Raw genomic sequence first — 20,983 nt, forward strand, 5'->3', positions numbered from 1 at the left:
TGAGAGAAGCACTAGATGGTTGAGATCTGTACCTTTACTCACTGCTGCCTCCTTCGGGAAAATAATGTAATTGCTACAGCATGTTCCTGTTACTAACAGAAAATTTACACTTTTATGTTGGCTCTTAAGTATATTTGTTTTTTGTATTGTTTTGTTTTATGTCAGCGTTTTATTAAAACTTCGTGTCTGCATAAAAAAAATAATATCTGACTCTTCAGTTATTTCCACTGCCTTCTTATATATTGCTTTACAAGCTGGAAGCCATGTAGTTACATGGAAAAATGACCCATAAATCACCCTTTTTTGGGAAACAAGTGTAGGAGCAGAGAGTGATACGTATGCTCCATGAGTCTGGACAATGACGCAGTTTTGTTTAGCTTTGGTGTCTACCAAACCAGCCATCCACCCAAACAATATTTCAGTTCTTCTTTTAGCTGCATCCCACCATCTGCCTAGCATCGTCTTCTGTGTCATCAACAATGACCGCTCTGCAGTCAGAGTCAAAATAAGCTTTATTGTCAAAGACCATATGTACAGTCATACAAAGGAATCTGAAACTGCAATGTTCCCATGGCCCTCAGTGTACACTAAAACAATATAAAGATAAAAATAAAATAGCAGTCTTATGTACAACACAATGCAATACAATACAATCTTATATAAACAGCAGTGTGCAACACAATCATAGTGATTGTGGGTAAGTTTCGGGGGGCTGGGGGGCGCAGTCAGTGAAAAGGCAATGGTGGTGGTTTGGGGGTGGAGGGTTCAGAGGGAAGAGGTGAATGCAGGTCTGGAGTTCGTGTATGTGAGAGCATGGAGTGAATTCAGCATCCTGACAGCCCGATGGACGAAGCTGTGTCGCAGCCCGGAGGCTCTTCAGTCTCCTTCCTGATGGCAGCAAGCTGAAGAAGTTATTGGAGGGATGAGTGGAGTCACCTGTAATGCAGTGAAAATGACGGCCCCAACACCAACAGCGTTTTATAGGTTTTTTTATTTGCGCTGGTTTTTCACTTGGCAACTTTCCAGCTGCCCTGCTTGTAGCACACACAACCATACACCTCAGGTCCTGGCACATCTTTTACAGGGGAGACGTGATCAGTTGATGGAGCTCAGGTGTGTGTCAGCCTCCTCTGACACGGCACCCTGAACCCCCTTCTCCACCCCTCCCCTGCAGCTGAGCCACAAACCACACCCTGCCACAATAACATTTTTGCTTTAAATACAGTTAATAACATGCATCAAGCAGACAAATGTTTTTAAAGCCTTATTTTGGGATAAAGTCACATTTTAAGTGTCTTTCTCATATTTGATTGGTGATGTTATACATGCAACTTTTATGATGTGGTGACTGCAGAAAATAAATATGATAATTGTTCCAGTAGTGTTTGAATGCACCACATGGCCTGGGCATTTCTGTGTGGAGTTTGCATCTTCTCCCTACAACTGCCTGATGGATGGCCTAGATTTTCAGTGTTTCACATTTTTCAGCTGAAGTCATTCCACCATGAACTCAAGTGCCCTCACACAGCTCTGCATAAAACACCACAAATCACTTTCATGCAGTGTGTTTTTTTTCCTCTCTTATATCTGTATTATACAATATTGGAAAAGTCTGTCAAAATGGCACTGAAAGATCAGAAGTGTCTTGAGATTATTGTGTGAATCTACAATGTAAAATACACACTTTTATAAATACTTAGCAAGAAGCTAAGGGGATAATAAAGTACAGAGAAGCAGGAACAGATCAATTAGGGGGGAGGTAATAGAAGCCTGATGAAAGGGAGGAACAAATAAATCATGACATTACAAGATGTCAGTGGTCAGACTAAAGTGGGGTCCCTCCACATCATCTAAAGAGCCATGGACCCTTTTTCCTACTGTGCTTCTACTGTCCTTGCTCACTGATTAAGTCATGAATCTTTCTGTTGAATCATTTGTTGACTCTTCCTGTCCCACGAGGGCCTTCTTGAGAGTGTTTATGAATCTTATGAGGCTCTGTGGCCCGTTTCATTGCCCAAAGACAATTATAAAACAACACAGCCTCCTTTCCACTGATGTATCCTAATAACACATAAATTAAAGGACTGTCTCTCGAGAAAACAAGAAGAGCTAGCAGCTAACCCACTCCAAGGCTAACCGTTTGCAAAAAGAAGAAAGAAAAGAAATTAAACTCTGTTTGTGCAACTACTTACATTTTTTTCCAAATTTGTAAATACTTTTTAAAGACAAACAGAAAAAAAGGGGCATTTGTTTTTTAAATAAATATCTTATTTAATTATCCAATACAACTTTGAATATACAATGCCTCATTATTCTTCTGTCTGATTTTAAGTAAGCCAATATGATTTACAAATAAAAGTTTGCCAGCAAAGAATTTAGATTGAAATACCAAAAAGAAAGGAACAAACAAGAGGGTGTTTTTGTGTCACATGAAAGGCTCCTCTCTTCAGCTCAAAATCCATCAATGAAAAAGTTTCTCATACTGAAGCAATGTGCGGCTCTACAGGTTTTACCTGCAGCACCTCTGCAAAGCCTTGTCCAAACCAGCAGGTAATGTCAGCCGTGTCAAGGGTGAAGAAAAAGAGTCTGTCCTTGCAGCGAGTCCTCCTGTAGACGGATCGGGGGTCTGCTGACAGGACCCCTCTGATGGCAGCGACTGCCTCCTCTGTACTGCGCAGAAACTTAAACTGGGGTCTGTGGCTTTCAGACAGTCCTGTGTGTTACACAAGTTTGTTTTTCAGTCTCTCTGCTCACATATGAATGAAGGCTTTCACATTAATTACTGATACAACAGTGCCCCCTTATGGAGACAAACATACAGTGCATCTGGAAAGTATTCACAGCGCTTCACTTGTTCCACATTGTGTCATCTTACAGGCTTATTCCAAAATGGATTAAATTCATTTCCAACTCAAAATTCTACACACAAACCACCATGATGACCAAGTGAAACAAAATGCTTGAAAAATAAAAAACAAATATATAGCATGTACATAAGTTATCACAGCCTTTGCCATGAAACTCAAAATTAACCTCAGATTCCACTGATCATCTGTCAGATGTTTCTACAGCTTGACTGGATATGATTTAGAAAGGCACACACCTGTCCACATGCCGTAAGGTACTATAGTTGTTGGTGGATGTCAGAGCACAAACCAAGCCACAGAAAGATTTCTGCAGCATTAAAAGGTTCCAGTGAGCACAGTGAGCTCATTATGCGTAAATGGAAGAAGTGTGGAACCACCCTTCCTACAGCTGACCGCACGGCCTTCCTGGGTAATCAGAGCAGAAGGGCCTTAGTCAGGGAGGTGTCCAAGAACCTGACTGTCACTCCTACAGAGCTCCAGTGTTGCTCTGTGGAGAGAGGAGAACTTTCCAAAAGGACAGACATTTCTGCAGCATGAGACTTATATGGTGGAGTGTCCAAAGGGAAGCCAGTCTTCAAAGGCTGATGACAGCCCACATGGAGTTGCCCAAAGATGCCTAAAAGACTCTCAGACCTTGTGCACCGTCACTCTCCATTCAACCTGACAGAGCTTGTGGGGCACTGCAAAGAAGAACTGGAAGAAACTGTCCCCAAATAGTTGTACCAATCATGTAGCATCATACTCAAAAAGACCCGAAGCTGCCAAAGGTGCTTCGACAAAGTATTGAGTAAAGGCTATGAATACTTATGAACACTTTTGTTTTTTATTTTTAATAAATGTAGTTAATTTCTGAATTAATTTAATGAATTGCAAGCCAACGTTTATCCCTTTGTCATCACAGGGTATTGTGTGTACAATTTTCAGGTGAAAACTGAATTGAATCAATTTTATAATAAGTCTGTAACAAAATATGAAAACAGTGAAGCGCTGCGAATACTTTCCAGGTGCGCTGCATCTCCCATGATCTCAGTCATCTTACCTGACAGGTGTGCAGGGATGAATTCTGCCAGCTCCCTCTCCGCGTGAAGGCTGAATCGCACATCCAGACTTGCGACAGGAGGCTCTCTGATCCAGCCTGCGATCGTAGTGTAGGCTTCCTCTCCGTAGCAGGGATGGTCTACTTCCAACAAAGGTGGTTTAGTTTTAGGAGAGTCTGAACCTCGGTTCTTACTCTCAGAACTTAAGAAAACGTCTTGGTTCACAAAAGCCTTGACCTCCTCCAGCACATTACTGAGGTCTTTGGACAGAGAAAACTGAGCACTGATATGAGATGAACCTGTTGCGTTAGTATTCGTTTTTTCTTCTGGGAGGAGATTCCCCACATAATCACTCGCTGCTCCTCGATCTTCTGTGTTTAACTGCACATCTATGTCTGATCCTTCAGGGAGGTTAGTGCGGTTTCTCTTGTCGTCATTCATTTGGTCAGTGTTTGAATTACAGGGCTCTGAGTCCTCCTCATAGCTCCTCCGGGTGTCGGGGGAGTCATACTCTGGGATATAGGGTTTGATGTCCAGGACTGGGGTGCCTGCAATCATATCAATGTCTGACAGGTGTAGAGTATCACCTAGAAAATAAAGAAATGCATTCATATTCATATACAGCTAAAACATCAACAAAACTAGGTCAGAGTTTAACCAGAGTCTGCTTAAAATAGTGAGATTTAACAAGTGTAACTATTAGTACAAGTGGAAAATTACCCTGTGCTTCAGACAGGGTTCAAGCAACAAATCAGTGCAGCTCCCTCAGAGAAATAACTCAGCTCAGATCAGTACACACACACGTGTTTAGTGACACTGACCGTGTATTTTGTCGAGCTTTGCCAGTGTTAGGCCCAACGCATTCGGTCGATGAGGACTGCGTGTCGAGTACACACCGACTCTCTGCCCGTTCAGCCTGGGCGGCCTCACTTTGGCTTTGTAGCTCAGGTGGCCGTTTTTGTGGAAGAGAAAAATTATCCTGCAGAGGCCAGATGACAAAGAAAGGCAGATGATGGGAAATAGTGTTTACGTGTACATGCTTAGTTAAAATGAGTAAAAAAATATCTTGCGAGTTGGGTAACAATATTTGGTAACGTGTTGTACACAAACACACACACGAAACCTACCAAACATGGGAGTATTGCTCCAGGCCCACCAGAGCGTGCTCCGGGTTGTTGAAGACACTCGGCTGAATTCGAAGTTCTGCCCTTGAAGGGCCACAAATAGTGGGCTGCCGGGGAGTCCCGTTCTTCACAGAAAAACAGGAACTAATGTAACCAATTGGGACCGTTTGGATGTCCCCTGCAAATGATAAGAATATTAGGGTCAGGTTTTGTAACACAGACACTGTGTCTAACTTGGCCTCCAATTTATCCTTTGCACTCACTTTTATTCCACAAGTGTGTTTTGTTATTTATTTAAAAAAATATATATATACATATATATATATATGATTAAATTAGTTACGGACTTGATGACAGACAATTCAAGTCTTTGGCTTTAGAGCAAAACAAATACTCTGAAGATGTCAACATGGTTTCCTTCTTTCTATTTTGGTCACATTTTAGAGGATACATGACCAACCCTGTTAGCAAAACGACACTGAAACAATGCTGACTTTTCATCTGAGTCATCATCACGGTTAAAACTTAAATTTTAAGGCTAAATTAATGTTGGAGCAAATTTAAATTCCTGATGAAACCTGACAGTGTGGTGATAATCAGTCACAGTGAAAATCAGTGCCCCCGTCTCCAAACCATTCACTCTTGCTGGTATTATTCTGCCTTTGTTCACGATTTCAGCTTTATTACAATATTAACCAATGGTGCAAAACCGATCAAGAATCACTATTCAATGCAGGGTCAGTGAAATTTAAGTTTACAGCACAGGCTTAATCACATAGTTTCAAGTATTGGTTGCTGTGTGGGAAATGATTACCCAAATACATAAGCCAATAAAAAGAAAAAGTGCCATGAGTTTCACTCATTAGCTGACTCTGCACGCTGAACATCTCTGAGCCAAAAGTGTTATTTTGGTAGGTATAATTGACGTATTGTTATAAACAGAAATTTAAAGCAAAATAAAGCCTTCCTGAGTAGTGCTCTTTGTTTTAGGGTTTATTTTTTTCTTCCTCTTTTGGTCACACTTTATAGCACAGCACATCACTAAAGGCGTAATTCTTCTGTGGTTAAATGAAACTTTTAGGTATTTTATTTGACATTACAGTGTAATTATATTTACCTACAAATACTTAAAGGTAAGCACACAAAAACAAGTGGGTAACAAGTCAGTGGTTTGGGGGGGTTTAATAGAAAACAAAGAAATATTTATAATGTAAGTAAATGTTAGAAATGCGTAAGTACAGGCTGTACAATGGAGTGGCTTAACCTTACCCAGCAAGAGTATTTTACAGCAAAGGAGACACATATTATATTGCAAGTTTGTACAGCACAAAGTAAAAAAGGACAATTAAATAATAGAAAAACCATCATGCACATCAACATGATGAATATTAAATAACAACATAAACAATAAAGATGTAAAAATTACAATGTAAAGTGGAAAAATATCGGCTAGCTACAAAATTAAAAGGTAATGACACACTAAAAATAGTTATGTCATAATTATAACTGATTACAGTATAACTTGCATCTTCTTTCCTGTAAAATACCTGGAAGTTAAGCAAGTTTTAATCACTCCACAATACAGCCTGCAACACAAAAGGTACAGCATACATATATATATATATTAAATATTTATTTATAATATAAATCACTGTTTTCCTGTAAAAACATCTCAGTCTCTTATTCTAGTGTACTACCTTTAAGTATTTGTAGGTAAATATATTTAGATTGTAATTTCAAGTAAAATACACTGAAATTCCATTTAATTGCAGGGAAATTGCGCCCTTAGTTGCGGGCTGTGTTACTTTTTTTTTGGTGGAGGGAGGGCTTAGTTTTTGTAATTACAAATGTTTGTGACGCTGGTGGTAGCTACCTCGCTCTAATCCTGCTGGCGACGGTGGTGAAGGTGGTGTAGGTGCTGGAGCTTTAACTTCTTCGCTGAGTCCAATCTTCGACACAGCAGCCTGAACCGCCAGCAGCTGTTTGCGATGAGCTCTAATTGCACTGTCTAGCGTCTGCCTGTTAGACAAGATGTTGAGAATGAGCGTGTAATAATAATGGGAACCCTGAAAAATACTAAAAATAAAAAAGGCCAATGCAAAACAGCACACGGCGTTTAATTTGTTTAGTTCTTGAAATAGCAAGAAGTCTCTCGTGAGAAAAACACGTGGCGGTGCAAAACCTACATACCTCAGGTTCTTGATTTCTTTTCGCATCACAGAAACCTGCTGGTTCAGTTTATCCATGTGCTCGGAGCAGCACTCACACAGCGGACTCATCTTACTAACACAAAGACAAAAGACAGCTCTGAAACGGTGAGCTTTTAGCGGCTGTTGTTGCTCCTGAGACCGGAGAGACTTTGTCAACGCGGAAGTGCATGCTAGACTTTATTGTTGGCCAACCAAGAGTGCTGCACGCGTTAAACTGAAACAGGTCGGCTCCTCTGAATCCCCTCTGTAAGTCTGTCATTGCTGTGGGTTCGTTGGTTTGGGATTATTTTTGCTGCCGTTTCGCTTAAATTACCCGTCCATCATTTAAAAATAATGTGTAGTTACATGTGCTGCACAAAACACGCCATGATGAAGGAATGTTTTCTACCAACAGGGGGCAGCAAAGACACGTTTACAGTCTGCTTTTTAAATAAATAAATATTGGCAAACCATAGCACAAACGAAATCAATGTAATGTCGTATATACTCAGTTGTGTTGTCTTTATTGGTACATGTGCATATCCTGCATTTGTCTAGCCCTGAATGGACTAGTTGTTCAACAGGTTTGGCTGTACACAATAAAAAAAACAACAACAATGTATTGTAATTTTAGGTATTTGAAGTTAACCTCCCCTCAACACCTACAGGGGATCATTGCAGCTTAAGCACTAATGAATCTTTCGAAATCACTAACTAAAGACTTGTATATTAATATTACACTAACATATGTACAGTCACTGATCACTTTCTTAGATATACTTGTTCAACTTGGCAGCAACTCAGTCCATTGGGCATGCAGATGTGAATAAGATGACCTGCTGAAGTTCAAACTAAGCATAAGAATTAGAAAGAAAGTTGATCTAAGAGTGACTTTTGGTGCCAGACGATTTGGTGTTTTAAAGAGAATGGTCCAAATGAGTGGTAGTTTAAACAAAACTAGCTTTATTGGTCGCATACACAATCATACAGAGTACAGGGAAATGTGTCGTGTCCGAGCTGTGGACAGGCTGGAGACATAGCCGCGCCATTCCAGGGCTTGGTGTTTGACATGGGGGGCCTAGCGAGGACCCTTACTAGACACTGGGAGGGAATCAAACTTGCGACCTCAGCTCCAAAGATGTGTGGTCTTACCACCACACTATCCAGTGTAGGATATGCCTTATTGATGGCAGAATGTCCAGAGGAGCATATAGGAAGTCAACAAGGCAACAAATAACCACTGGTTACAAACAAGATATGCAGAAAAGCATTTCTTGAACCTTGAACTATAGGCTACAGCAGCGGAAGACCACATCTAAGTTAAGAACAAATGGCTGAGGCTACAATTTGCAACAAATAAGGCGATAGTTAATCATTAGTGAAAATGTCTTGATGCATGCTCAATCATCCAGGAAGAGAAATCCCAACAAGTTGATTCTGTTCATCTGGACGTCGTGTTTTCAGTGGGAGAAGTTTTCAGAGACTGAAGAAGTCACTTGGATGAGAGACAAAACATTTCTCCAACTGAAAACACGACGTCCAGATGAACAGAATCAACCTGTCAATTTTTTTATTTTTTTGTTGCATCCTTAAATCAGCTGATTTACAAAAGTAAATCATACCAGGTCACAAAGCTCAGATCATCTCAACCTGGATTGTTGAACACTGTTGTCGAATATTAAAACTCTTCACTACATACACTCATTCAGCACTATGAAAAATTGGGGAAAATGTTGCCTGATCTGATGAGTCTCAATTACTTCTGCAACATTTAGATGTTAGGGCCAGAATTTGGATCCATCCTACCTTGTATCAGTGATTCAGGATGTTTGTGGTTTAATGGTGTGGAGGATATTTTTCATACAATTTGGTCAACTGAGCATCATCTATACAGCCTACCCAACTACTGCTGCTGACCATGTCGACCCCTTTATGACTACACTGTACCCATCTTCTGTTGGCTACCTCCAGTAGGATATCATAATCTCACAAAGCTCAGATCATCTCAACCTGGTTTATTGAACAACACAGTGAGTTCCATTTACTCAAATGGCCTCCATAGTCATTCAATCCAGTAGCGCATCTTTCGACCTTTTCTGTCATTTTTCTAATTAATCAGTTATTACAGCTTTTACGAGTACCTTTTCCATCTCTTTATGTAGTACAAATGAGTAAATTATAAGCACTACCAGTAGCCACTTGCAGATAGGGCTAAATGTTTCACTACACGTGTCTCAACAGATAAGCCACAGATTAAATCTACAGATATGCTGTTCAAACTGTAGACCAAACATCATTTAATTTCACTCACCAGAGAGGAGAGATGTCATATGTGAACAAAATGGTACATAATTATTTCATTTAATGAAAATCGAGTTAATTCTAACTGCATGTGGATGTCTTTCTCAGTCGATGACTCCTATAATAACGACTACTGTTAAATGATGCAGAAATGACTTTTATTAGATGAATAGTAACTTTTACAAAATTCTGTAAAAATAAATCCACAATTAAGAATACATAATTACCAGCGATTTATACCATTAACTTTTAAATAAAGGCCAGTGAAACTGGTTGCATACTAAATTGAAAGTATATAAAAAAAAAGATCATAAGCTTTGCAGTGAAGCACAACCAAAATAAATAAGCATACAGCTTTGGTTTGAATTCATACATCTTTCAAATAAGCAATGACTTGCCTCATCCTGTGTGTGCACACTACACAGAAAAAGAAGAAAACAGAAACCAACTGTGACGAGGCTTTGTATATATAAAGCAATATCTTAACAGTGCATTTCAGAAAAAAAGTTGCAGTTAATTTCCTGGAAAATATTCCTGAGCCATAGGCTGAGCAGAGACAGTTGGAACTGAGTACACGTTATTTTGTTCAGGCACGTTGATCGAAAGTGTTTCACTCAAATCTAAAAAAAAAAAAAAAAAAAAGACAGATAATTTAATAATTATTAAACCTTTCGAACCAGACAATGTTTCAAAGTATTGTTTTAGTGTATTTTTACAACATACAAACCTTCATTAGCGCGTTTGTTGCCTTGTGATGGAGAGACGTCCTCCTCCTCATCTGGGCCTAAGTCCTCAATCAGGACTTGGCCTGGGGCCTCCTTGCCTTGTGACTCTGTATAGAGGGTCTCCACTTGGGGAGGAGCTGAGGGAGGAGCAGGAGTTACAGCTGGAACAGAGTCTAGGGACTGAGCTGGGACTAAGACGGCATCTGGAGCAGGAGCTGAATCTTGGACGGGAACTGGAGCAGCAAAAGCCAGAGTCGAAGCAGGAGCAGAATTCTGCACAAACTCGAACACTGCTGCAGGAGCAGGAGCAGCAAGGATTGAAGCTGGTTGTGATTCCAGCCCAAACAGCGGAGGCAGAGAGCCGGTTATTTGGTCCTGAATGACCACAGCGGGTTCAGGTACCACCACGACTGCAGGAGTTTCCTGAAGTGCTTCAACTTCTTCCTGAACAGCAGACAGCTGCGGTGTGGGTTCAGTCTTCCTGGGCCTCCCTCTCTTCTTTGCACCACTCTTGTCCTCAGCTCTTGATCTTTTCCGTTGGCTCTCCACCCTGAGAGAGCACCGCAATTAACTTAAACAACAGTGGACATTGAAACAGGTCTTTGTGACAGTTTTGCAAAGCTAATAGTACAAAGTCCTTGACCCAGATCTGTGGCGTCAATAGAAAAAGCAGAGCAACCTTTGCTTTCCTCTTGCTCCATATTCAATATAAACCAGAGGAGTGATAAGCAGCCAGAGTGCTGATAGTGTTTTCAGCATGTACTGTACTGTACAGTGTTTCAACGCGGGCTACTAAACTTTTCTGGCTAGGACCACCACTTTCTTCTACTGCACTTAAGTGCTGAAATTTGTAGATTTCTCCAAGAGCATAGAGGTAAACATAGGCAGCAGCGCTAACACTGTCTGTGCTTTTACTACAAATTTACCCAAAAACCCACTGGTTAGTTTCCTTCTCTTCTGCTTCGGCCTTTCTCTTCCTGAGAAGGTCCCTGTCTCGCAATCGGCGACGGATCCCACCTTTGAAACAAAGAGCCGTGCACAGAAATCATTTTCATATGGTGCATTAGAAATTCAAAGACAAACTGCATGACTGGGTAATGTGCTTGACTCGTGACAATGTAGACTTTCTTCTCCTAGCTACACACTGGCAAACTTTGAAAACAGACAGATTTGTGATATTACCTAAATGTTGATCAAAGGTCTGTATCTGAGTTAACCAATAGGATTGCAGTGTATGCAAAGACATAACCAGCTCCTTCAGCATTTTGGTGTGGAAATGCTCGAGCAGCCAATTTCCAAAGTAGAGATTAATCTTTAAAGAAATCCTACCTTCCTCCTCATTTGGATTTTTATATTCCAACTCTTGTTTCTCTTGTTGCGACGTGTCCTCCATTCTGAGTCCTGCTATGAATGAATTCAACTCATTGAAGGCGGGCAAGCGCAAAAAAGACGACAGAATAACTTCTGACAGTTTTCTATTCCCACCCCTAGACGAATTATCTGGTTAACCATTACCACAGTGCAGGGAGAGTTCTTGCAACTTTGGTCTTATCATATTTGTAAAGCTGGAGGAGTTGGCACAAAACTGACAGACAGAGCGGGGAAGACAACAGCAGGTTGTGTGTGTGTGTGTGTGTGTGTGTGTGTGTGTGTGTGTGTGTGTGTGTGTGTGTGTGTGTGTGTGTGTGTGTGTGTGTGTGTGAGTGAGAGAGAGAGAGGGTAACAAATATATATGTTGTACTAGAGCTCTTCAGCAGCTGATCTAAAGGCACTGCTGTAGCTTAACAAGAGCAAGACTTTTTTGGACAGTTTCTCAATTAGGGGTCCAATACATGTGAAGTTATTAAGTTTTGAATATGATATCAAGAAAAAACACAAAAGCTCAAAATATTTCTGTAGAAAATTCATAATATTAATCCACAAATCATAAGAAATATGCCTTTTTGGTAGGTAAACCACACTACGGACCAAACAAAATTCCTGTCTTCGTCCACAGTTGGGGCATATACCCATCTTATCGCTCAGATGGCAAGTTGCTCGGTTGGGTTGCGTTCGTAATCTTCTAACAACACATTGAGCCCTGATGTATGTGTGTGTGTGTGTGTGTGTGTGTGTGTGTGTGTTTGAGACACTCAGAGAGAGAGAGAGGGAGAAAAGAGCTATCCAGTAGAGTAAATAACACTCAACTGCCAATTGCTCCCAGCACTGTGGAGGGAAATGTTGAAAGCTCTCTTTCTAAATGTACTGATTTCTGCATGAAGGTGCTCGTAATGCACTCACTTTTCAACGTCATATGAAGAGAATCTATACAGACATTCTGCACTGGTGGAAGCTATGAGTGCTAAGAAGTGAGTGAAAACATATATGTTTAAGTATTGGTTTTCACACACTCGAATTAAAATCACAAAACACAATCATCCAAACCTTCCAGCATAGTTCCAGCAGTTCAAAAGATCCCAAACTGCACATAGTTAGCTCCTCAGCTAATAAAACTCCAACTGACACATTAATAAACCCCCTCCAGCATTACTGTTACAGCCAAAAGCAGACAGGGCTGTCATTCACACACAGCCCCACTGTTGCACAATGAAATGTGAGGAATGTCAGTGTAGATATTACAGTGCCATCTTCTGGCATTGCTTCTCAACTACCAAACACTGATTTAAAAACAGTGTCTGTGTGTATATATACACTGTGCCTTTAACAAGCATGTGGCCAGAGTTAGGGTATTTGCATTGGTTCCCCTCAGCACACTATGCAAACACATCTTGCTAACATTTATACATTTGTTATATTTACTAGACTTAAAACAGGCTATAATTTGATATGCATTTATAGTATTAAAGCTTATTCACTGATTAATTTAGAATAAAACAGAAAAAACTACAACCATAGTAGATTTTCTACTTCAACGCTGGAGAGTGTCAGGAAGTAAAGAGGAGGGGTTGTGTGGGGTACCCTACCCGTCCATATGTGTATATACAATGCTCTCTTTAAGGCAAACCACATATAGCCCTACTTTTTAGCGGTTGGGGGTAGGAATGAGCCATTTAGTAGCCAAGAAACAACACAATTATTTTTTGTTTTATTACAATGTAAAAAAGTATCGAACATTCACAAGACCCAACACACACATATACATTTTTTAAACAGGCATACGTTATGATAGTTACCTCATAATTACACTGCTTGTCTGTTGACTATAAAGCAGTAATGCATTCGAGATTTCCTGTGACACTTTTAAATGAAGAATAACAAAGTTCACCATGTGACCTACTTTATCGCCGTTTAATTGCTTGGTTGCTTATTTGTTTTGCATACGCTACACGCGTCTGTTCGTGCACATCCTTCGCTGAATAAAACCGACTTCTCAAAGAAAAACCCCGCCGTCTTCACTGAACGACACAGTACAGTAATTTCCTTGCACAAAATAAATTGCACCATAGCACCGTTTCGGGGCAGCGTCATGTTTTGTGACTGCAATGCCTTTTTTTTTTTAGAGGCGATGGGCGTTTCTGGACGCAGATGGCGCTGTTGAGCATATATTTTGTTTCAGTCCCGTTTCCCTCCATGGTTTCCCCTCTCTCCGACTAACTTAGCGTTTGGCTCAGTTCATTATACAGTCCTATATTCTCCCTCCATTAGGGCATCTCTGCCTTTGGACTGAAGATCCCAGCAAAACCCCGAGGAGAAAAGTTTAACTTTCATAGGGCAAAATGGACATGAAAAAGAGGATCCACTTGGAGCTAAGAAACAGGACACCGTCTGATGTGAGTCGTGCTTTTTTTTAAAACCAACCCTTAGTTTTCAGGCTAGCCCCTGCTAGCCTAGCTTGCTACTTTTTTTGCTTTGCGAGTGACCCTGTGTGGCTAACGTAATGGTGACCACATGGGCTTTAGATTGTGTTTCTCATTTATAACGGGGCGGAAAACAGTCGCATAACAAGCCAGAGCCTTTATGCTGGTTAGGATTGGGCGTATAGGGGCAACGAGACGAGAAAAGCTATATTCAGTCGTTACTTTGAAACGGCGATTCCCCCCAGCTTGCTGGCATTATTGCAGTGCTTTAACCGTTTCGCAGCCTCCCTGGTCAATGGTGCACACACACGATTCAGCTCCACTCCACCGTTGTAGCACAATTAGTAAACTTCTTTTTGCGCCTATATGAGGAGAAAGCAGTTTACTGTGCTGCGTTCGGCATTCACAGAGCGGTATATTTTATACAGACCTTGGAAGCCATGTTTGCTGCTAGCATAACTGCTTAAAAAAACGAGGAGCTTTTTTGTGTAATAATTGCAAAATTACTTTAAACTCTGGTGCTGAACAACAAACGAGTTTTGTAAACGTTAAACGGGCCGTCGCAGATCACGAGTCGTATGTTCACATTTCTGTGGAGTATACGTCTACATCAAACGGCCACAAAGATTCAGGCAGCGACAACAAAAAACACTTGGTTCACGAGTCATCCGTACCTTAAACCGCTAATGGTGAAAATACACCGCAACTCCAAAACCTTAGAGCCGGGAGACACTCAACAAACAGCCAACCGCTGCTGTTGGTGCTGATTTGTTTAAAGACACGTTGCAATCTGTAAGTTTTTAAAGGGAGTGTACATCCATTAATTCCCTCATTAATTCTTCTCTAGTTGTGCACCAAGCTATAGTATCACTTATCATCCGTGCATCGTCTTAAAGACGACGACGATGAAGATTCGCATGCTTATTGAATGAAGCCTGATGGTCCGGGGTTTCAGAACCATTCAGACTACCAGCCAGCTAACTTGGTATTAGGTTCCCGCCATATTACCCCCTTCTCGCTACCGGTCAAAGACAACAAAATCTATCCAGTTGTAAAGTAAAAACACCAAACACGACTACAATGTGCTCCAGTAATCGTTACTATTGTTAAACTTGGCGCTTGCTACCACACAGATGCATGTGTTGGCCAGCGGCTTCATTGACCGAGCCAGGCTGCTCGAATGACACGGAGATCCGGCGCACCGCGCTTCATGCGTGGGCAGCCAAAAGCTCCCCGCTCGGCGTTCCCCCTCGTATCATGCACGAAATAAAATCAATTTAACACCGAAAAACCACTTTCGGTTATATGTAAATAACGCTTATTGCTCATTCTTAATAGCACTTTCCGCCATTGAAGCGTTCGGAGGACTGCATACTGTAGCTCAGGAATCGCCATGTTGTCATTCTGTCGTCTTTGAAGCTCTGGGAGAAAGGAACTGTCTCCATCTTTGTTTTTTACTAAATTTCCGTTCTCAATATATTTCCTTCGCCACTTCGACCTGAAAGCGATGCTGTACCCTCTAACAAACTGCCAATATCGGTCGTTTGCTCGACGACAAGGAATATTCCACTTCCCCCATGAAAGCTGGTTTAACGAAAGAAAAAAAGAATCTCTTTACTAAGGGTGTATTCGCAATCCTTTCCGTTGCTGTTGGGTTGGCTAATGGCGGGCAGACAGACCTCTCTAGCTGCTCCTCTACGGCACGGCAGCGTTTAAAAGGGGCAATGGCTAGCCTGTAGCGAGCTAGCTCACAAAATCATTGCATTTGTCATTAGTGACTGCATCAGCAGGCCATGGGAAGCCGCTGCTTTGCTCTTCCTCGTTTCAAAGAAATCAATAGACGACCTGTAGCGGTCGGTTAAACGAAGCACACAGTGATAGCAAAGTGTTTTTAGATAGAGACTGAGTATCCATTTTGGTGTTTTTAATCGAGAAACGGCTGTCTTTGACGCTTGACAAGAACTTTTTTGGTAACGTTTAACAATGACTTGCGCAACCAGTGTGAGCTTTAACGGAGTCAAAGTAACTCCGCCTTCAGAGTTGTTTTTTCTAATATTTTAAGCAACTATAAAACGCCTGTAATCATTTTACACAAAGTGAAGGGCCATTTTACAAACACCACCACCCACTGATTATTAATACGTTAGGGTTGCTCTGTTCCCCGAACGCCTTTCTTAATGATTTTGTTTGGAAAAAATTAATAATATTTGCAAAATGTATTTTGGAATATTTAACATTTGGTCTGTTTTAAAATACACGTAAGTTCTAAAAGTTTTGCAAGTAGTTGTAGTACTTGCAAATGCATTAAAAAGTACAGGTAATTTTAAAAGAATACTATTTGTTTGTTTTTTCAATCTCAGGTACGAGAACTTGTCCTGGACAATTGTCGATCAGTTGAAGGAAAAATCGAAGGTCTCACAGCTGAATTTGTCAACCTGGAGTTCCTCAGTTTGATAAACGTCGGCTTAATCTCAGTCTCTAATCTGCCCAAACTAGGAAAACTGAAAAAGGTAAGCGGGAGTGATTATTCATTCTCATATATTCATGACAAAAAAGAAAGGAGGGGGGGAAATAAAATGTGCAAAGAACCATCTGGACTAATCTCTCTTTTTACTGTCATTCATTCAGCTGGAGTTCAGCGACAACAGGATCAGCGGCGGGCTTGATGTTTTAGCAGAAAAACTACCCAACCTCACACATCTAAACCTGAGTGGCAACAAATTGAAAGACATCAGCACATTGGAACCATTGGTATGTGTTCACATGTGTTTTGGGGGTCATTTACATGCTACACACTTCACAAATAGTAAACCAGCTAATGCAGTGTTCATCATAATCATTTTGGGAAGTGAGGTTTCAGCAGCTTTGTTTTGATTACTCCACTCATAGCCAAAGGTATTTTAAGGGATAACCCATTCAGTAATTAATGGTCTCGCAAACTTCAGACAGACGGATCTCTGTCGTCTCACATTATCTCATTGTCACATGTAAACTGGAGCCTAGTACCATTACTACCACATTTCAGCGACAGTCTCATCACAGCATTTCTCTTCCCTTCTTGCCAACAGAAAAAGCTGGACAACCTGAAGAGTTTGGACCTGTTCAACTGTGAAGTGACAAACCTGAACGACTACAGAGAGAGCGTGTTCAAGCTGCTGCCCCAGCTCACCTACCTGGATGGTTATGACATGGAGGACAGGGAAGCCTCAGACTCTGATGGAGAGGTGGACGGAGACGGTGTAGACGATGATGAAGATGAAGGTATGAAGTTGTGCTTTGCTGTAGTAAAAATAAGAGCAGGTATTTTTTTTGGTTGTCAAATCCAACGAACAGACCGTAAATGAGGTTTTACCTCTGTGTTGAAACGTCCCATTGTTGTTCAAGAACAATTAAAGACTCCTCGATCATTCATGCCATTGCTCTGGTGACATGTTCGCTCATTATGAAAAATGCGTGCACCGCAGTAGCTTATTTAGAAACGGCTCCACGGCTGAGTAACGGCAATCGCTCTCTCATTTCTGTAAAGTGAAAATGTGAAAGCGATCGTCGCGATTAGCCTCCGCACGCTCTCACTTTGCGGTCGACTGATTGTTCCTTTTCACTTTTGTGTCGCAGAAGGAGAGGAGGAAGAAGACGAGGACGGAGAGGAGGAGGACTTCGATGAGGAAGAGGACGATGAGGAGGACGAAGAGGAGGTAGAAGGAGAGGAGGATGACGAGGAAGGCAGTGGTGAAGATGAGGTGAAAAGTGAAACGAGCTTGGTGGAGCTGTCGTTAAAGCGGGTTGATGCACGGTCTCATTTTTTTTAACGTGTAAAATGTTGTTCACATAGGAGGAAGACTTTGGTCAGGATGGAGAAGTAGATGAAGAGGATGAAGACGAGGATGAAGATGAAGATGGTATGTAACTTCTTAAAGTAAATTTACTCACAATTTTGGCTCAAACATCACTACAAGAGTCAGTCGAAGTCTCTCGATATGTCTGCACAACTCAAGACTGAGACTTAATTCAGGGGTGAGACAACTTGTTGTTTTTCTTTGTTCTGTAAGATGGAAATAAAATAGACTTATGTCTTGGAAAAGTGCATAAAACAATGGAAAATTATTAACTTATAGATCATACCCAACTGTTAGAAAGCATTAAAAACATCAGAAATGTTCCAAAAATGTCAATCAATTTTGAAACAAAGAATTGAAAAACACTTGAAACATATTTACATGCATGACTTGACTTGAGTTGTCAAGTGATACAACACCAGCTGTTACACCATGTAGGGCAGTCCCCAAAGTTCTTCACGACTCCGTCAGCAATGTGGGAACCCTTCACCTGGTACACAGAAAATAGATCTATCTTGTCTTCTTGATGTTGCATCTGTTTAGAGATTACTGCTTTAGTGATCACCTGTTACTGACATTTATCTTTATAACTAAAATAACAGTAGTGCTCAGTCAATCCCAAATAACATGTGATGTGAGAATGTTAGTCACTTAACTAAGAACAAAATCTTGCACGAGGGCGTGACTGAAGATGCATTTCTTCCGCTTTATTTTGTGCTCGTAATCACGCATCGTTATAACATGTAGGGACAGCAATGTGATAGCGACCATTATTAAGCGACTCCCACAGAGTGTGATAAATGCAGAGATTGAATCTGTTTAAAATGGGTGGAGGATTACTGTATTCATGCTTGCAGATGCAAGAATTTGTGTAGTTTTGGCTCCTTGTCACAACAGTTTTCTTCTTTACCTTCAGAAGCAGAAACCGGCAAAGGCGAGAAGAGAAAGCGAGACCCAGAGGATGAGGACGACGAGGACGATGACGAGGACGACGACTAAGAGCTAAAGTTGAAAACGAGAGCCTACCGAGTTACCCCTCCTCTCCCCCACAAACCCGAACGTCCACCCTCCTACAACTCACACCGCCTTTGTAATCCACGTCAACCCCCCTCCCCAGCGCTGAGCTCTTTTTATGGGGCTAGACTGTACCGAATGGGTGGGCCGAGTGGAGCTGCCCCCCACCCCCTCTTTTTTTTTTTTTTTTCTCCCCCTGCCCCCCATGGAACTGAGAGCCACCCAACACCCTCCACCTCACCCCACTCACGGCCCCCGAGGTTCTCAGGCAGCCCACCACTCAGCATTCCACAATTTCACTGTCGATCCCTCTTTATGTATTCCCGTGTGAGGACTTTGGGACTGGTATCTAGTTTTGGGTCTGTGCTTTTAATATTTTGTTGGATGAATAATTTTTGTTGTTGGGTTTATTATTTCTCTTTTGTCTTTTAATTTTTTTTTTCTCCGTTCCTTATTTTTCCCAATAAAATTATTGCTATAGCAGCTGTGCAACCAGCGAGCCATGATTTTTAGTGTGGCTGCCTGTTGCACAAATCAAGGTTGTAGCTACATTTTTACTTTCTGTATGACAAAAAAACAACTTTGTAAATAAAATGTTAACATTTTGTGCTTTTCTTTCTTCATGCTCCTCTGTCCCCAAATTATTTCAAGAGGATGGAAGGATAACTCTTCTCAGCACTGGGTAGTACTGGGTTTGACCCCATTTTGCCATCAGAACTGCATTAATTTTTTGCAACACAGATTCAACAAGATGCTAGAAACATTCCTCAAAGATTTTGGTCAATATTGACATGATGGTATACAGTTGCTGTACCAAAATAACTCTGGCACTATTGTTTCACTGAATCACTGAAACAATACAGGATAAATTTATGCTTTCATCGTTGTTTATGACAAATCCTGACCCTACTTCTTCTATCCAATTTTGGTGAGGCTGTGGGAACTGCAGCCTCTGTTTCCTGTTTTTAGCTGACAGGAATGGTCTTCTGCTGTTGAAGCCCAAAGAGATGCTCTTCTGCATACCTTAGTTATAACAAGTGGCCAATAAAGTTATGGTTGCTTTTGTTACCCAGAGACCTCAGTTTCCTGTTAGCTGACAGGAGTGGGGCAGAATGTGGTCTTCTGCAGATATAGCCCATCTGCTTTAAGGTTCAAGAGACGTTCTTCTGCATATCTTGATTGTAACGAGTTTGTATTTGCCTTCCTTTCAGCTCATAACATTTCCTGACCGCTGTGTAATTCCTAGAGATGGTTGTGTGGGGAAAACCCAGTAGATCAACATTATCTGAAATACTCAGCCTAGCCTGTCTGACACCAACAACCTTGATGCATTCAGTGTCACTTAAATCACCTCTCTTCGTTGTTCTGATCCTCCATTTGATTTTCAGCACATCATCTTGATCACATCTAAATGCGCTGGGTTGCTGCCATGTAATTGGTTCATTAGATATTTATGTTGCTGAGCAGCTGAACAGTTGTACCTAACAATGTGGCCAGTGAGTTTAAAACATTATAATGACCAGTAGTGACGTAAGTGGACAAAATGCACCCAAAGTCTTTCACATAAAATTCCTTTTGCCCAGACACAACAGGAAATACCAAATGCAGCAGATTTAAAAGCCAAATCTAAAAAAAAAAAATTTGCCACCTGTTAATTTTGTTTTTCCTTTCTTTTCTTTATGTAATCTGCTATGCAGCAATATCATGGGGAAAAAAATCAACTGGCAAATTCAGAATGCTGAAGCCTCACTTTGGCTTTGGCTGGACTTAAGAATACATTCGTACACAGAACAATTGCTTCTTTTTGTCACAGGACAAAGGCACTGTTTCACAGCCGATACGAACAGGAGAAACACTTACTGTATAACAATGCATATATACAATTTGGTGTCTGTAAAATAAGGACAGAAAAAAGCCTTTCAGCCAAAGTTAATTTTGGGGGCTCAGAAATCTGAGTTCGACTATTGAAATGGGGACCAAAGTTGGTTTGTGTTTTTTGTCTTTTCCAGCATAAAATTGACTCTTGGTGTATCTGTCTGTGCACTGCAGCTCACTGGGAAATGAAACAGAGAAAATTCAGTTCTAAAACACTG

General features: G+C 41.0%; 3 protein-coding genes across 5 annotated transcripts; 1 reads left to right on the forward strand and 2 right to left on the reverse strand.

Annotated features, from left to right (window-relative positions):
• Positions 1-494: 494 nt before the first annotated feature.
• Positions 495-7,595, reverse strand: trmo (tRNA methyltransferase O). The gene is made up of 6 exons (XM_082538038.1): positions 7,219-7,595; positions 6,902-7,047; positions 5,032-5,206; positions 4,726-4,883; positions 3,907-4,491; positions 495-2,713 (listed from the first exon to the last, which is right to left on the reverse strand). The coding sequence occupies exons 1-6, from the start codon at positions 7,305-7,307 to the stop codon at positions 2,478-2,480; spliced, it is 1,389 nt and encodes a 462-aa protein (XP_082394164.1). The 5' UTR covers positions 7,308-7,595; the 3' UTR covers positions 495-2,477.
• Positions 7,596-9,659: 2,064 nt separating this feature from the next.
• Positions 9,660-13,597, reverse strand: hemgn (hemogen). Of its 3 annotated transcripts, none has more exons than XM_082535107.1 (5): positions 13,417-13,597; positions 11,573-11,644; positions 11,170-11,260; positions 10,246-10,793; positions 9,660-10,138 (listed from the first exon to the last, which is right to left on the reverse strand). In XM_082535107.1, exons 2-5 carry the CDS (start codon positions 11,634-11,636, stop codon positions 10,032-10,034), a joined length of 810 nt encoding a protein of 269 aa, XP_082391233.1. In that variant the 5' UTR covers positions 11,637-11,644; positions 13,417-13,597; the 3' UTR covers positions 9,660-10,031. The 3 variants fall into 3 exon arrangements, with proteins under 3 accessions (XP_082391233.1, XP_082391232.1, XP_082391234.1); XM_082535106.1 differs by having other exon boundaries at positions 11,573-11,647; XM_082535108.1 differs by lacking the exon at positions 13,417-13,597 and having other exon boundaries at positions 11,182-11,260; positions 11,573-13,295.
• A 224-nt stretch (positions 13,598-13,821) lies between these two features.
• On the forward strand, positions 13,822-19,495 carry anp32b (acidic (leucine-rich) nuclear phosphoprotein 32 family, member B). The gene is made up of 7 exons (XM_082535109.1): positions 13,822-14,013; positions 16,401-16,550; positions 16,669-16,791; positions 17,109-17,301; positions 17,656-17,780; positions 17,873-17,939; positions 18,793-19,495. Exons 1-7 carry the CDS (start codon positions 13,960-13,962, stop codon positions 18,873-18,875), a joined length of 795 nt encoding a protein of 264 aa, XP_082391235.1. The 5' UTR covers positions 13,822-13,959; the 3' UTR covers positions 18,876-19,495.
• The last annotated feature ends 1,488 nt before the right edge of the window (positions 19,496-20,983 follow it).

This window comes from Aulonocara stuartgranti (assembly GCF_965226115.1).
Source record: "Aulonocara stuartgranti genome assembly, chromosome: 6".
Lineage (NCBI taxonomy): Eukaryota > Metazoa > Chordata > Actinopteri > Cichliformes > Cichlidae > Aulonocara > Aulonocara stuartgranti.

Bases quoted from the DNA above. Each gene is read 5' to 3' on its own strand.
- trmo (XM_082538038.1), bottom strand. From the start codon at position 7,307: ATGAGTCCGCTGTGTGAGTGCTGCTCCGAGCACATGGATAAACTGAAC. The intron at 5,207-6,901 runs GTAGCTACCACC...TATCATTTGCAG, and splicing joins GCCAGCAGGATTAGAGCGAG to GGGACATCCAAACGGTCCCA. The intron at 2,714-3,906 runs GTAAGATGACTG...TGTAACACACAG, and splicing joins CATCCCTGCACACCTGTCAG to GACTGTCTGAAAGCCACAGA.
- anp32b (XM_082535109.1), top strand. From the start codon at position 13,960: ATGGACATGAAAAAGAGGATCCACTTGGAGCTAAGAAACAGGACACCG. The intron at 16,792-17,108 runs GTATGTGTTCAC...TCTTGCCAACAG, and splicing joins TCAGCACATTGGAACCATTG to AAAAAGCTGGACAACCTGAA. The intron at 17,781-17,872 runs GTGAAAAGTGAA...TTGTTCACATAG, and splicing joins AAGGCAGTGGTGAAGATGAG to GAGGAAGACTTTGGTCAGGA.
- hemgn (XM_082535107.1), bottom strand. From the start codon at position 11,636: ATGGAGGACACGTCGCAACAAGAGAAACAAGAGTTGGAATATAAAAAT. The intron at 11,261-11,572 runs GTAGGATTTCTT...TTTGTTTCAAAG, and splicing joins AAATCCAAATGAGGAGGAAG to GTGGGATCCGTCGCCGATTG. The intron at 10,794-11,169 runs GTAAATTTGTAG...GTGCTCTCTCAG, and splicing joins ACTAACCAGTGGGTTTTTGG to GGTGGAGAGCCAACGGAAAA.